Source organism: Vulpes lagopus, chromosome 2, assembly GCF_018345385.1.
Source record: "Vulpes lagopus strain Blue_001 chromosome 2, ASM1834538v1, whole genome shotgun sequence".
Lineage (NCBI taxonomy): Eukaryota > Metazoa > Chordata > Mammalia > Carnivora > Canidae > Vulpes > Vulpes lagopus.
In genome coordinates, this window is record NC_054825.1 from 175,608,018 (window position 1) to 175,621,213 (window position 13,196).

The window sequence follows — 13,196 nt, forward strand, 5'->3', positions numbered from 1 at the left end:
GATACTCCTGGGGTACCTCTGTGTTCTATATCACAAATGCATGTCACCGGAGTCTTTTACACTTAGTTTTTCACCTGTATTCATAGCATCCCTGTGAACCAGACAGCCATGAAATAATAAGACTCTAGTTTTATGGCGGGCAAAAATGGAGGCCTTTTGGATATTTATCAGGTAAGTGAATGGTCCTAGCATGAGGAAGCTGACATCCCGGGCTCCGGGCCTCCAGCCTGAGGCGGCCACTGCTCAGCAGCCAGGCCCAGCACAAGCCCTGGTTCAGAGCCAGCTGCCCCTGCAGTGTTCACTCCTGTCACAGCACCCCCAGAGCCCCGGCCTGGGCCGGACGACACTGCATACAAGGCCCTACTCCTGCTAGCAGGGGGCGTGGGCATTAGCAAAGCCCAAAGGCAACCTAGAGGCTAGCTACAAGAGAACCATAAAGGAAACAGGGTGACACCACTGAAGGAGACTTAGAAGTGAGGCCTGGGAGTGGGGTATGGGGAATCACTCGTGTAGGGGGGCAGGAGGGCAGTGAAAGCCTGGAAGTTCCCTCCAAAGAGATAATTTGTGGTGAATTAAGTAAAACATGTAGCCAAAGTGTGAGGAAAGAGCAGGGGCAGAGGAGACAGTGAACATCAAGGCCCCAATGTGGTACGCCATGGTGGACAGGGCATAGGGCAGAAAGTGGGACCACAGGGCTGCACCCCAGGGGGTTTAAGACAGATTGGGGTAAGACATGGCCTGAAGGAGGAGATCGGGCTGTATCACGTGGCCCAGTGGGAAGTCTGGATTTTCCTTTAGTATGAGAAGTACTGGAGTGTTTTAAGAGAGGCTGCCATTGAGGGGAACAGACTGCAGAGAGGAAGGCAGGGAAGTGAGGAGGCCAATAATGAGGCCCCGCAATGGGCCAGGTGAGGGAGGATGGGTGCTCACTCCCAGCTGGAAACAGCAGACATGCAGACATGACGGGGTCCCAGCGTGCTGGAGGTAGTGCTGAGAGGATCTACTGATGGACTTGGGGTGGGGGCGGGGGTGGCAGGATTTACGATTCCTACATTCTGGTCTAAGCAGTGGGTCTCTGGTGGCATCATTCACTGACAATGGGAAGACCGAGGGAAGAGCAAGTCTGTTCTGTTCTATTTTATTTGAAATACCTATCAGACTCCCGACTACCAAGTCCAAGTTCACCTCTCACAGTGGGTCTTTCTGCGCCAACCTACAAAGGATTCTCCACACTTGCCCATACTTTCAGATGCTTAGGTGTTCAGGGAAGAGCTTACAGTACTTTCTCCCCCAGGCTGTGCAAGGACAGAGAAGGCCCCCCGCACCTCTGTCTGCGCCACATCCCAGCAATCGTTATAAGTCTGAAAACTGCTGAGCTTAAGATCAGGGTCGTGGTTTATTTCTTTTCTTTTTTTTTTTTTAAAGATTTTATTTATTTATTCATGACAGAGAGAGAGAGAGAGAGAGGCAGAGATACAGGCAGAGGGAGAAGCAGGCTCCATGCAGGGAGCCCAACGTGGGACTCGATCCCGGGTCTCCAGGATCACACCCCAAGCTGAAGGTGGCGCTAAACCGCTGAGCCACTGGGGCTGCCCAGGGTTGTGGTTTCAATGGCACAACCCAAACTTATGTTAGAAGACAAGTCTCAAGAAGTAAGAGATCCATAGGCTGCTACGTGTGCCAGTCACAATACACAATTTTGTTCTCCCCGTGTGGGAATACTAAACCAGCTAAAAGGTGTCGTTGAGAAAACAACTTTCCATTTTGATTTTGGTAACTCTAATTATTATAAACGTGATGTTCTCAATCTTCTTCGTGGCACCTACCTTGCACAGGTGTTTCTCCCAGCAACTCCCCCCGCTTGGAGGCATTCAGTTGGTGCCTACTGTGCGTCCCTGGGTCAGGCACGGGCTTTCCAGCTGACTCCGATAACACCTGGAGTAAGCGGGAGTTCTCTGAGGTTGCAGCTACCACAGGCCTGAAGTAATGCACAGGTCGATAGTCTCTTGGCAACTCAGGTGGTGGGTAAGTCTTCAAAAAAACCCAAAAAACAAAAACTCAGAAAAGACAGGCTGCGAGATGACCACGTTTGACCTAACCCAGAAAAACCATAACCTGTGAGTATTGTTAACCCTGCCCTCACCAGGCCAACCTCCAGCAGGAAGGTCACACTGGGCACATCCATTCCGGATCTGGAGGGCCACTGGGACCGCATCATTCTAATGGCCACACATTTTTAATGGTCCCCCTGCCCACTTCTGCAGAGAGATGCTAACATGCATGTTTCATGTGGTAAGAAGGACAATAATAGTTATCACAATGCATTAGCCCACACACACAACTGGCTTAGTGTAAATCAGAAAACTTAGAAAAGTATGATTAAAACTTTGAAAAAAAATGATAACTTTGAACAAGTTGCTTTTAAATTCAAAATTCTTTTTCTGGTTACGTTTCAGTTCCAAAATAGAGCTTCAAGACTTATTTTTTGACCTAAGGGATTTTTTCAAGAGCGGACTAAACTGAAATTGAAATATATTTGAGAAATTCAGGCACTGATGATGACAGAACAGATAAATTAAAAGAAAAGTATTAGCTACATTTATTATTTATTTATTTATTTTAGCTACTTTTAAATTACTCGCTAAACCTTGCTCTGAGTCTAATAAACGTGAATTCAGTCTTATTGAAGCCATTTTCTAGATTTTTCAGCTACCTGAAACCCTGAGCTCTGTAACCAGCCCAACACCGAATGCTCTCTGGCTGTGGTTCTAGGGAGCAGCTGTCCCCAGGACTCCCCTGAGGGTTTAATGACACTGATGCCCGCGTCCCACCCCATAAAGCTGGCACTAGGTGGGGTCTCCCAAGCTCCCCAGGTGGCTGAAACATGCAGCCTGGGTAAGCACCTGGCACAATGACAGTCATCATTGCTGGGAAATCCCATTTTTTTACGGTCTTAGGTTGACCACCTTCTGTGAACACATGGACTCCCAGATCAGCTGGCAGATACTTCTTTATGGCCATAACACAAAAATCCAGAGGAGCACAGCAGAAAGGAGGGGTGCACAGCCACGACTCTTAATATCCTCCATCGGATTCAAAGCATTTCCCTCCCTCTGCAAAATCACTGTTCTGTTCAGCCTCTGGATACAGAGGGGCTGGCTTTGGGCCACACCTGTAGAAAACCTGTCTGTGAAAGGCTAGGTGACCAGAGCACAAAGCACTACTCCAGCAAGCAGCACCTCGGGAACCCCCAATGCCTGTCACCCCGGTCACGGCCCTTGGGCCCACTAGAGGGAATCTGTGCTTCTGGTGCCCCTGCTGTAGAAGGGCTGACTTGGGGGCCAGGACTAGTCCCATTGAGCCCTGGAGGGAGGGAGTCCTTGAGCCCAGAGTCAAGCGAGTACTTCTCAGCCTTTTTTATGCTCTCCTTTCACACACATAAAAAAACTCACATTCTCCTTCGACATTACTTGACATTTCTGGAAATAACAGCAGCGTACTATGTGCCCATCACCGTTCTGAATATATTCCACTTTCTGTTATGACACATTATACCAACTAAACAAAGTTGCTGTACCCCCCGAATATGGTTTTTTAAGCTGCACCACCCCCATCCTCCCCTATTCTGAAGAACCAACAGGTCAAGCCACAGAGGCACTTAACAAACGTTTGCTGAATACAAAAACAAAGAACTGAAGTATGGGACAATCTACAGAGGGATGCCAACAAGGCAAATGGCCAGGAGCCACACTTGAGCTACCAGGACCTATCACCTAGTGATGCCTGCCTGTGAGCACATGGCTCTGATGGGTGACAATGAGTACCACTCGGCCTAGGCCATATGGCAATCTCAAAAACAGGACTGTCTGGAAACGCATGCAGAGTTCTCCATGGGGCTTGACCAGCATGCATGCATGCAGCCTCTTTCTCGTCTGTTTGCCCACACAAGGAGTTCAGGGAACCCTGTCCACACGGGTCAACACTTTTCATGGCATTCAGGAGGCAGGAGGGCAGGGGCGGGGCTTATGACTTCCTGAAATTTTCTACTTTTCCTTAAGTTACACTGCCCTTGGAATTGTATCAATTCCATTTTCCCACCAGTTTCGAATGCAATTCTTTTATTTTTTTTTTTAAGATTTTATTTATTTATTCATGAGAGACACAGAGAGAGAGGCAGAGGGAGAAGCAGGCAGGCTCCCTGTACGAGCCCAATGCAGGACTCGATCCCGGAACTCCAGGATTACACCCTAAGTCAAAGGCAGATGCTCAACCACTGAGCCACCCAGGCATCTCTGCAACTTTTTTTTTTTTAAATGGAAATAGCCCCCTACGTGGAGCTTGGATTTAAAAGATGAGTGATTGGGATCTCTGGGTGGCTCAGCGGTTTAGCGCCTGCCTTTGGCCCAGGGCGTGATCCTGGAGTCCCAGGATCGAGTCCCACGTCGGGCTCCTGGCATGGAGCCTGCTTCTCCCTCTGCCTGTGTCTCTGCCTCTCTTTCTCTCTCTACATCTATCATGAATAAATAAATAAAATCTTAAAAAATATATATATATATGAGTGATTAAAAAAAAAAAGATCAGCAATTAGATATTTTGGGTAAAATGTGATTACCAACTGTAATTTCTAATGCAGAGTATGTTTTCCTGGACAATCACTAGTAATTATACTATTGCTTTTTGAAAACAGAATTTACTTACTTTCAATTGGTAATATAATAACTTAGATTACATAGCAGCAAATATTTTAAGTACTAAACTAGTAAAAAATTAAAAAAATAAATTTTTTCCTTACTTTCTTAGAAGATAAAGGTTTAGAAGCCAAGGAAAATCCATCCAAAATTTTGCCAATGTATCGAAGATCTTTCTCTGATTCTACAAAATGATATCGTTGATTAATTTCAGAAGCAGAAAAGATTAGAATAAGACAAAAGACGTCAGTTTTTTTAATCTCCAAGAACATACATACTACAAGTCACACGTGATTATCTCGCAGAGATAGCAGTAAAGGAGAGGGAAGAATGGCAGTAAAGCCCTCACACCTCTGTTGACTCAGTGACTGGCAGCCCGGCCCACAACACCCTCAGCTGATTAGGTGGCCCCGGATGTGAGGCTATGGCTCTCCATGACAACTGCCTCAATGTTGTTTTTAGAAAAATTACTTAGGTCTTAAGCTACGCTTGGGGACACCAAAGAATATACTCTGTGGAGTAAAAGATCTTAAGAAAAACCATCAAGGGGACAAGTATGGTTAAAAATAAAATCATAACCATGAGGGAGTCATTCCTAAAACCAGGCAAGGACCTAGGGGCAGACTACCACCCCCCAATTTCCTTAGCAACCATCCAAAGAAAGCACAGAAGGCAATACAACCAGGTCAGCCAGTAATCTAATCTCATTCAAATTAAAAGGTACTTTTGTCTTTTCCTCAAACGAAATTCTAACAAGAGCTAAAGATCACTCATGGAACAGAACGACCAGTGCCCTATTGCCTTGGAGCCAGGGATCGGCCATTGGTTGTGGAGATAGCCTCATGGGCAGGGCTCTTGATTCTCAAGGATTTCCTGAGCACAGTGGTTATGTCAAAAATCCATACGCACGGACTGCATTTTTCTGTAGCAAAAAGCTCCTTCTGCACGAGTACTGTGAGTGCTTATACAAGCTGGCTGGCTGGTCTGAAGAAGATGCGGCCACGTGCTGTGCAGATGGGGCTGAAGCCCTGCAGCCATGTAAAACACAGCCCAGCCCTGTAACTACCCCTCCCCGACAAAGTCATTCTTTGCAGCTCAACTCATGTGGAACTTTTGTACCAGCTTCTGAAGTTCCTAAAATTCTCCAGGGTAATTTGGGATTAATTTTCACACTCCGGGCACTCCTATGGTTATAGGAGCATTATTTGCAATAGCCAAACTATGGAAGCAGCCTATGTGTCCATTGATAGATGAATGGATAAAGAAGACATGGTGTATATATACAATGAATATTGCTCAGCCATCAAAAAGAATGAAATTTTGCCAATTGCAATGACATGGATGGGGCTAGACTGTATTATGTGAAGCAAAAGCAGTCAGTCAGAGAAAGACATATACTGTATGATTTTACTCATATATGGAACTTGAGAAAACAAACGAGCAAAGGGGAAAAAAAAAAAAAAAAGAGAGAGAAAGAGACAAACCAAGAAACAGACTCTTAACTACAAAGAACAAACTAATGGTTACCAGAGGGAAGGTGGATGGAGGGATGGGTGAAATAGGTGATGGGGACTGGGGTGCCCAGGTGACTCAGTCGGTTAAGTCTCTAGCTCTTGGTTTCGACTCAGGTCATGATCTCATGGATTGTGGAGTCAAGCCTCATGTTGGGCTTCACATTCAGTGGGGAGTCTGTGTGAAAATCCTCTCCCTCTGCCCTTTCCCCGACTTGCATGTACTCACCCACACCCATGTATGCTCACTCTCTCAAATAAATAGATCTTTAAAAAAAAAAAAAGAAAGAAACAGGTGATGGGGATTAAGGACTGCACCTGTCGTGATGAGCACAGGGTTATGTATGGAATTGTTGAATCACTATATTGTACACCTGAAACTAATGTTACACTGTATGTTAACTAAACTGGAATTAGAATTAAATTAAAATTTAAAACCCCTTCATACTCTTAAAATTTTTGTTTTCATTTAAAGCCCAGCAATTTTACTTTTATGAATTTATTCTGAAGAAATAAAAAGCAAATATGCAGACAGAGCCACAGAATATTTATTATAGCCATATGGATCATGAAAAAAAATAAGAATAGTTTAAAAATCAACCATGGAAACTAAATTTAGATTTACTCAGTGATAAACCTTCAAGTCAAAACTATAGAATTTGTGCCTGGTGTGAGAGGAGAGGGGTAAGGGGAGCCTGGGGAGGTCAGGCTTGACAAAGGGAAGGGTGGAATTGAGTCAACAGGCCCAAAGGTGTTATATAAAGAAAAAGCCAGGGATTTGGCCCAGGAGGCAAATTTATATATATATATTTATTATAGTTTATTAACTATCATATAATTAATATATTGGTATTATGTAATATATATTAATAGTGTTAGTGCATTAACATAAGCAATAATTAACATGTTAGTATAACCTATGATATTATTATAACATATTAGTACACATCTTTTCTTTCTTTCTTTTTCTTTTTTTTAAAGAGACAGGGTAGGGAGGGGCAGAGGGAAAAGGATAGAGAAAGAATTTTAAGAGGCTCCACACCCAGCACAGGGCCTCATTCCGGGGCTCCATCCCACGACTCTGAGATCATGACCTGAGCAGAAATCAAGAGTCCGACTGACCCACCCAGGCACCCCATACATTTTCTTTTAAGTTATAAAATTACATAGTATTAGTAGAAAATTTTGAAAACACAGGTAACTAAAAGGAAGTGGTAACACCAACTAACATTTAGGTGCACACTCTTCTAGCACCCTAGATTCTTTTTTTGGTGATGAGGACAGAGGCCACTGACACGTAGAGAGTGCTTGCTATGTGCCCAGGATTTCTTAAACCATTTTCGTACTTTAACATCCCCATGGGGGTGCCACGGTCATGCCCACGTCCAGGCAGGGATGCCGAGGCACAGGGAGATCAAGCAGTCTGCCCAAGGCCGTAGATGACAGGGCCGGAGTGGAGGCGGTCTGTCTTCAGAACGTGTGTTCACAGACATTAAGCAAACTACCCCTAAAAATTGTTTTGCACCTCCTTTTTTTTCTGCCAGACATGCAAAATAGGCATCCTTTGGGAAGTTACGCTTCGATTACTTAGATTATTTCAACACGTATGTTTCAGATGTATTTTATAGTTTGATCAGATTTTACGTGAAGACAACTAGAAATCTCTATACACTATTTTATCTCAGCAACCACCTCCTTACTTCATTGAGGTGCTTCTTACTATTATAAACAAAGAAGAGCAGCATTATTTATTCAGTCTTTGGGCAGGTACTGTGCCCAGCATGAAGTTATGCCACTTAATCCTCACAATGACCTTCAGAGTGGATTTGATCCTCACTTTACAAATGACGCCCAGAGAGGTCATAAGCCTCACCCAAGGCCCCGCTGTTGAGCAGCAGATGGCTGTGAGCCAAATTCAGTCACATGACTCCAAATCACATGCTACCCACACCTTCTCTGGAAAGAAACACTGAAATACTACTTAGAACCATAGGATCTGAATCCCTATAGACTCTGACCAGAAATCCAAGTTGTGTTGAGAGGTGTCCATCTCCTCATCCAAGAAGAGCGGCCTAAGAGCCAGGGACTCGAGTAAGGAGACAGGCTGGGTGCCAAGTTCCCTCCTGCTGCGGGTCCCCACGCCTGGCCTCTGGCCTGATGCTTGAGTTGGCCTACCTTGGCCAGCTGGCCAGGGCCTCAGGCTTCCCTCTGACACCATGCTACCTCTACCCTGCAGCACAAGCTCCTGGCCTTATGCCTGCTCCCTCCCCTGATTCCAGACGTCTTTCCTCTCCTTACTTTGACCTTGTCTCGACAACTGGCTCTGGCTCCGACCCAGACTACATCTACCTTTGCCTTACACCCCCCCAGCCCCCGACTGGGTCTCTCTTCTCCTCATTTTGTTTCTCACCCTGCATCTTTCACCAACAATCCCAACTCCACAGAGGCACAGAGGCTGACACTCCAGTGTTGGTTCTGCAACCCCTTCTTCCTGTAATACCCCGACATTTGGTCCTGCCATCAATTGTGAATCTTCGGGATTACCTTTCTGATTTTTATATTGCCTGGGTGCTGTCCAGCCATAGAGTCCGTCTCCAGGTTCCTCATCCTTCAAAATGGTGTCATACTTGGATAAAGTTTCTGTGGCATAGATGTCATCATCTTCCTCTTCCAGGGCACCAACACCAAAAGCCTTCAAAAACAAGGTTTTGAACTGAATAATTACAGGTTTTAGGGTGTGTCTCCACTGAAGGACAAAGCTACTTTAAGGATGTGATTGAACAGATCACACTAGCACCACAAGATCACCAAAAGAGAAGTGGAAGACCAGCTTAACACACAGACTCAAGTCCTCTTAGAGACACTGGCCAGAAGTGAATGCCATGCCTCCAGTGCTGGAGCTACCTCTGGGCCAAGCAGCAGCTACAGGTCTGGGTCCCAGCACAGGGAGGGGTGGAGAACACAGCCGAGCAGCAATGCAGGAGGAGAAAAGGGTCTCCAAAAGGAGAAAGGCAGGATATTCATCTACTGCTCAGTGTGGCCTGGGGCCAGGGCTGGTGACCAAGATCTGAAGGCCACCACTTCTGAAACAGCTATTGTAAGAACTCCTAATCTTTGTGGAACGTGGCCTCTAACAAGTATCACTTTTTGTTGAAGAAAAAAAAAAAAACTGGGGAAAGAAAGGTAATGACAACACTTTCTAAATGTAATTTAAGAAAGAGCCTCTGAATCAATTTGAGAGCACAGGCAATCAATGAAAGCTCTCCATCTCCCTAAAGGTAAAAAGCCAGCCTCCCACGTGAAATGTATATTCATGTTTCCAACCGGAGTCATGCAGCACTAGGAAACAGTCTGAGAGGCAGTAAAATCTGGACTTGAACTTGGGAGAGGCAGATTGCAATTCAACTATTAACTCAATCAAAGGGGGAGGTGTGGTTTTCTGCTCGGCCTCACAAGGGTGTGAGAAAGCAGTCCTCAGTCCTAGAAACACACAAATTCCGAGAACATCAGGTCACAGGATGTCAGCAGTACATATTAAAATCAAGAAGGTGGGGATCCCTGGGTGGCTCAGTGGTTTAGCATCTCCCTTTGGCCCAGGGCGCGATCCTGGAGTCCCGAGATCGAGTCCCACATCGGGCTCCCGGCATGGGCCTGATTCTCCCTCCTCCTGTGTCTCTGCCACTCTCTGTCTCTATGTCTATCATAAATAAATAAGTAAATAAATTTTTGGGGATCCCTGGGTGGCGCAGCGGTTGAGCGCCTGCCTTTGGCCCAGGGCGCGATCCAGGAGACCCAGGATCGAATCCCACATCAGCTCCTGGTGCATGGAGCCTGCTTCTCCCTCTGCCTATGTCTCTGCCTCTCTCTCTCTCTCTCTGTGTGACTATCATAAATAAATTTTTAAAAAAAAATTTAAAAAAATAATTAATAAATAAATAAATTTTTAAAAAATAAAATAAAATAAAATAAAATCAAGAAGGTGGGCGATCCCTGGGTGGCTCAGTGGTTTTAGCGCCTGCCTTTGGCCTAGGGCACGATCCTGGAGTCCTGGGATCGAGTCCCGCGTCGGGCTCCTGGTGTGGAGCCTGCTTCTCCCTCCTCCTGTGTCTCTGCCTCTCTCTCTCTCTCTTATGTCTATCATAAATAATAAATAAATAAATATTTTTTTTAAAAAATCAAGAAGGTATGCTTGACAGGTCTTCAGAAAAGACCGAGGAAAACAGAACCACTTCAAAGTCTCCATGCAGTCAACAAATAATGAGCGCCTACTATATACATAATATGATGTGAAAAGCATTCTCATTCGTCAGCGGTGCCATGTTCATGAAACAGAAACTTTTACCTGGCCTGAGATTCCCAATTTCCTTCCTTTATTCACTCCAATCTCTCCAAGAAGATTGCTGGTCCCTTGGGACCCCCCACCGAAAAGATTAAAATGTTCTCCTGAAGTTCCAAACAATGCTTGGTGGGGATCCAGGCCCTTGTAAGCCAGTCCATGCACATTATCTTTAGGTGTGAAATCCACAGGTGTGACGTCTTTGGGGGCAAAGGTCACATTTTCAGGCACATAGTCATCATCTTCCTCCTATTCACAATGATGCAAAAGTGGAATGAAGGTGACTCATTGACTGGTGCATAGTCCTGTAAATGCTATTTTCAAATGATTAATTCCAAACAGAACACTGACCAAACTTCCATTCCATCAGAAATCACTAAATCAAGTTCTTGATACTAACATAAATAATAACACCACTTTAAGAATCTGACAGACTTGGGATATCTAAGGTGTTGGCATGTTGCTGAATATATTCTCTGACGTAAAGGTAGTTTTAGGGTAGGAGTGCTTCACTGTAATGGGATCCAGCTGATTTCTAACACCGTTTGGACCCTCAAATTTCACATTCGTAAAGTAACATGTTTCGGTACCAAACTTGAGGTCAGTCATGCCTTACCATACCTCAGATCCTTCAGAGCCTCCGGGGGGTAGTGCACAGCCATAGATTTTTACTCCAGGATCTATAAAAGCGATTTCAAATATATTGGTCATGAGCCACAGAAAATACAGAAACCTGACTTGCTGACACTCTTTAGGGGTTCGCGACAGCCCTTATGAAAGGTGCTCTGGCTTTACGGTCAGAGTCTGCTCACTCAGGAATTGTTTTCACCAGCCCCTACCCCATCCACACTCCGCAATAATGTGCTCCACAACTAACCACTACCGCCCCAGCATCACAGAGAACCCGAAGGAAACCGTTACTGCCTCCAAGAGTTCCTTGTCTGGCTAGAGAGATCAAGGACAAGAAATAAAATAATCCTGTTAAACTGTGTCACAGTTTTGACAAGACTAAGAAACAGCTTCACGTGGTGCTAGCAGGAATATAAACTAACACAATTCTTCCAGAAGGCCATTATGTGTGACACACAAAAAAGCCTTAAAATACAGTTGACCTTTTGGGAATGTGAACTGGTAAAGCCACTGTGGAAAACAGTATGGATTTTCCTCAAAAAATTAAAAATAGAACTACCTTATGATCCAATAATTCCACTACCGGGTATTTATCCAAAGAAAACAAAAGCACTAATTTGAAAAGATACATGCACCCCTATGTTTTACTGCAGCTTTATTTACAATGGCCAAGATACGGAAGCAGCCTAAGCTTCCATCAATAAAGGAATAGATAAGAAAAATGGGGTATATCTAATATCCAATGGAATATTACACAGCCATAAAAAAGGATGAGATCATGCCATTTGTGACATGGACAGACCCAGAGGGTATTACGCTAAGTGAAGTAAGCCAGACTGGGAAAGACAAATATCATGTGATTTCATTCATAGGTGACATCTAAAAAAAATAAACAAGTAAACAAATAGCAGAATCAGATTTATAAATACAGAGAACAAACTGATGATTCCTAGAGGGAAGGGGGCAAAACGGGTGAAGGGAAGTGGGTGATACAGGCCTGGAGTTACAGAAGGAATAAGTCACAGGAGCAAAAGGCCCAAGGAATAGAGTCAATATATTGTAAAAGTGTCACAACAGAGGTAGCTATAGTCACGCCACCGTGCACAGCATAGTGCAGACTTGTCAAAGCACTAGGATGTACAGCTGAAACTAATGTAACGTTGTGTATCAACTATATTCAAATTTAAATTTTCTTTTAAAATACAGTTGACCGTTGAACAACACAGCTTTGAAGTGCACAGGTCCATTTATACACAGAGTTTTTACAGTACCATTAATGTAAATACAGTTTCTCCTCCTTCTAATTTCCTTAATAACATTTTCTTTCCTATGGCTTACTTAATTGTAAGAATACAGTATAGAATACATATTACATACAAAATACATGTTCCTTGACTGTTTTTGTTATAGGTAAGCCTCCTGGCCAACAGTTAAGTTTTGGCAAAGTAAAAAGTAACATGTGGAAATATAACACTGTATGGTTTTTTTTGTTTTTTTTTTTAAAAGGTCAGCCCTAGGGTTTATTTTTTTTTTTTTTAATTTTTATTTATTTATGATAGTCACAGAGAGAGAGAGATAGAGACAGAGTCACAGGCAGAGGGAGAAGCAGGCTCCATGCACCGGGAGCCCGACGTGGGATTCGATCCTGGGTCTCCAGGATCGCGCCCTGGGCCAAAGGCAGGCGCCAAACCACTGCGCCACCCAGGGATCCCATATAACACTGTATGTTAATTATACTTGAAAATAAACAAATTAATGTTACACGTGGTTTTCCACTGCCCCCAGGGTTAGTGCCTCTAACCCCTTTGTTCAAGAGTCAAGAATCAACTGTACACCCATACTACTAGATCCAGCAATTTTATTTCTAGAAACATGTAGCCATTAAAAAGTATACTACGGGGGCGCCTGGGCCTTAAGCATCTGCCTTCAGCTCAGGCCATGATCCCAGGGACCTGGGATGGAGCCCTGGGTCAGGCTCCCTGCTCAGCGAGGAGTGGGCTTCTCCCTCTCCCTCTGCCCCTCGCCCACCTG

The 13,196-nt window shown here is 44.5% G+C and overlaps 1 protein-coding gene across 1 annotated transcript in view; it reads right to left on the minus strand.

Moving 5' to 3' along the window:
* The window catches only part of GPATCH1 (G-patch domain containing 1), a 43,441-nt gene that overhangs the window by 18,853 nt on the left and 11,392 nt on the right, over nt 1-13,196 (minus strand). Inside the window, exons 6-10 of the mRNA XM_041746653.1 lie at nt 11,157-11,215; nt 10,542-10,784; nt 8,744-8,891; nt 4,793-4,872; nt 1,827-2,031 (exon numbers count right to left, since the gene is read on the minus strand). Coding sequence (XP_041602587.1) covers nt 1,827-2,031; nt 4,793-4,872; nt 8,744-8,891; nt 10,542-10,784; nt 11,157-11,215 — 735 coding nt within the window. The remainder of the gene's footprint in view (nt 1-1,826; nt 2,032-4,792; nt 4,873-8,743; nt 8,892-10,541; nt 10,785-11,156; nt 11,216-13,196) is intronic.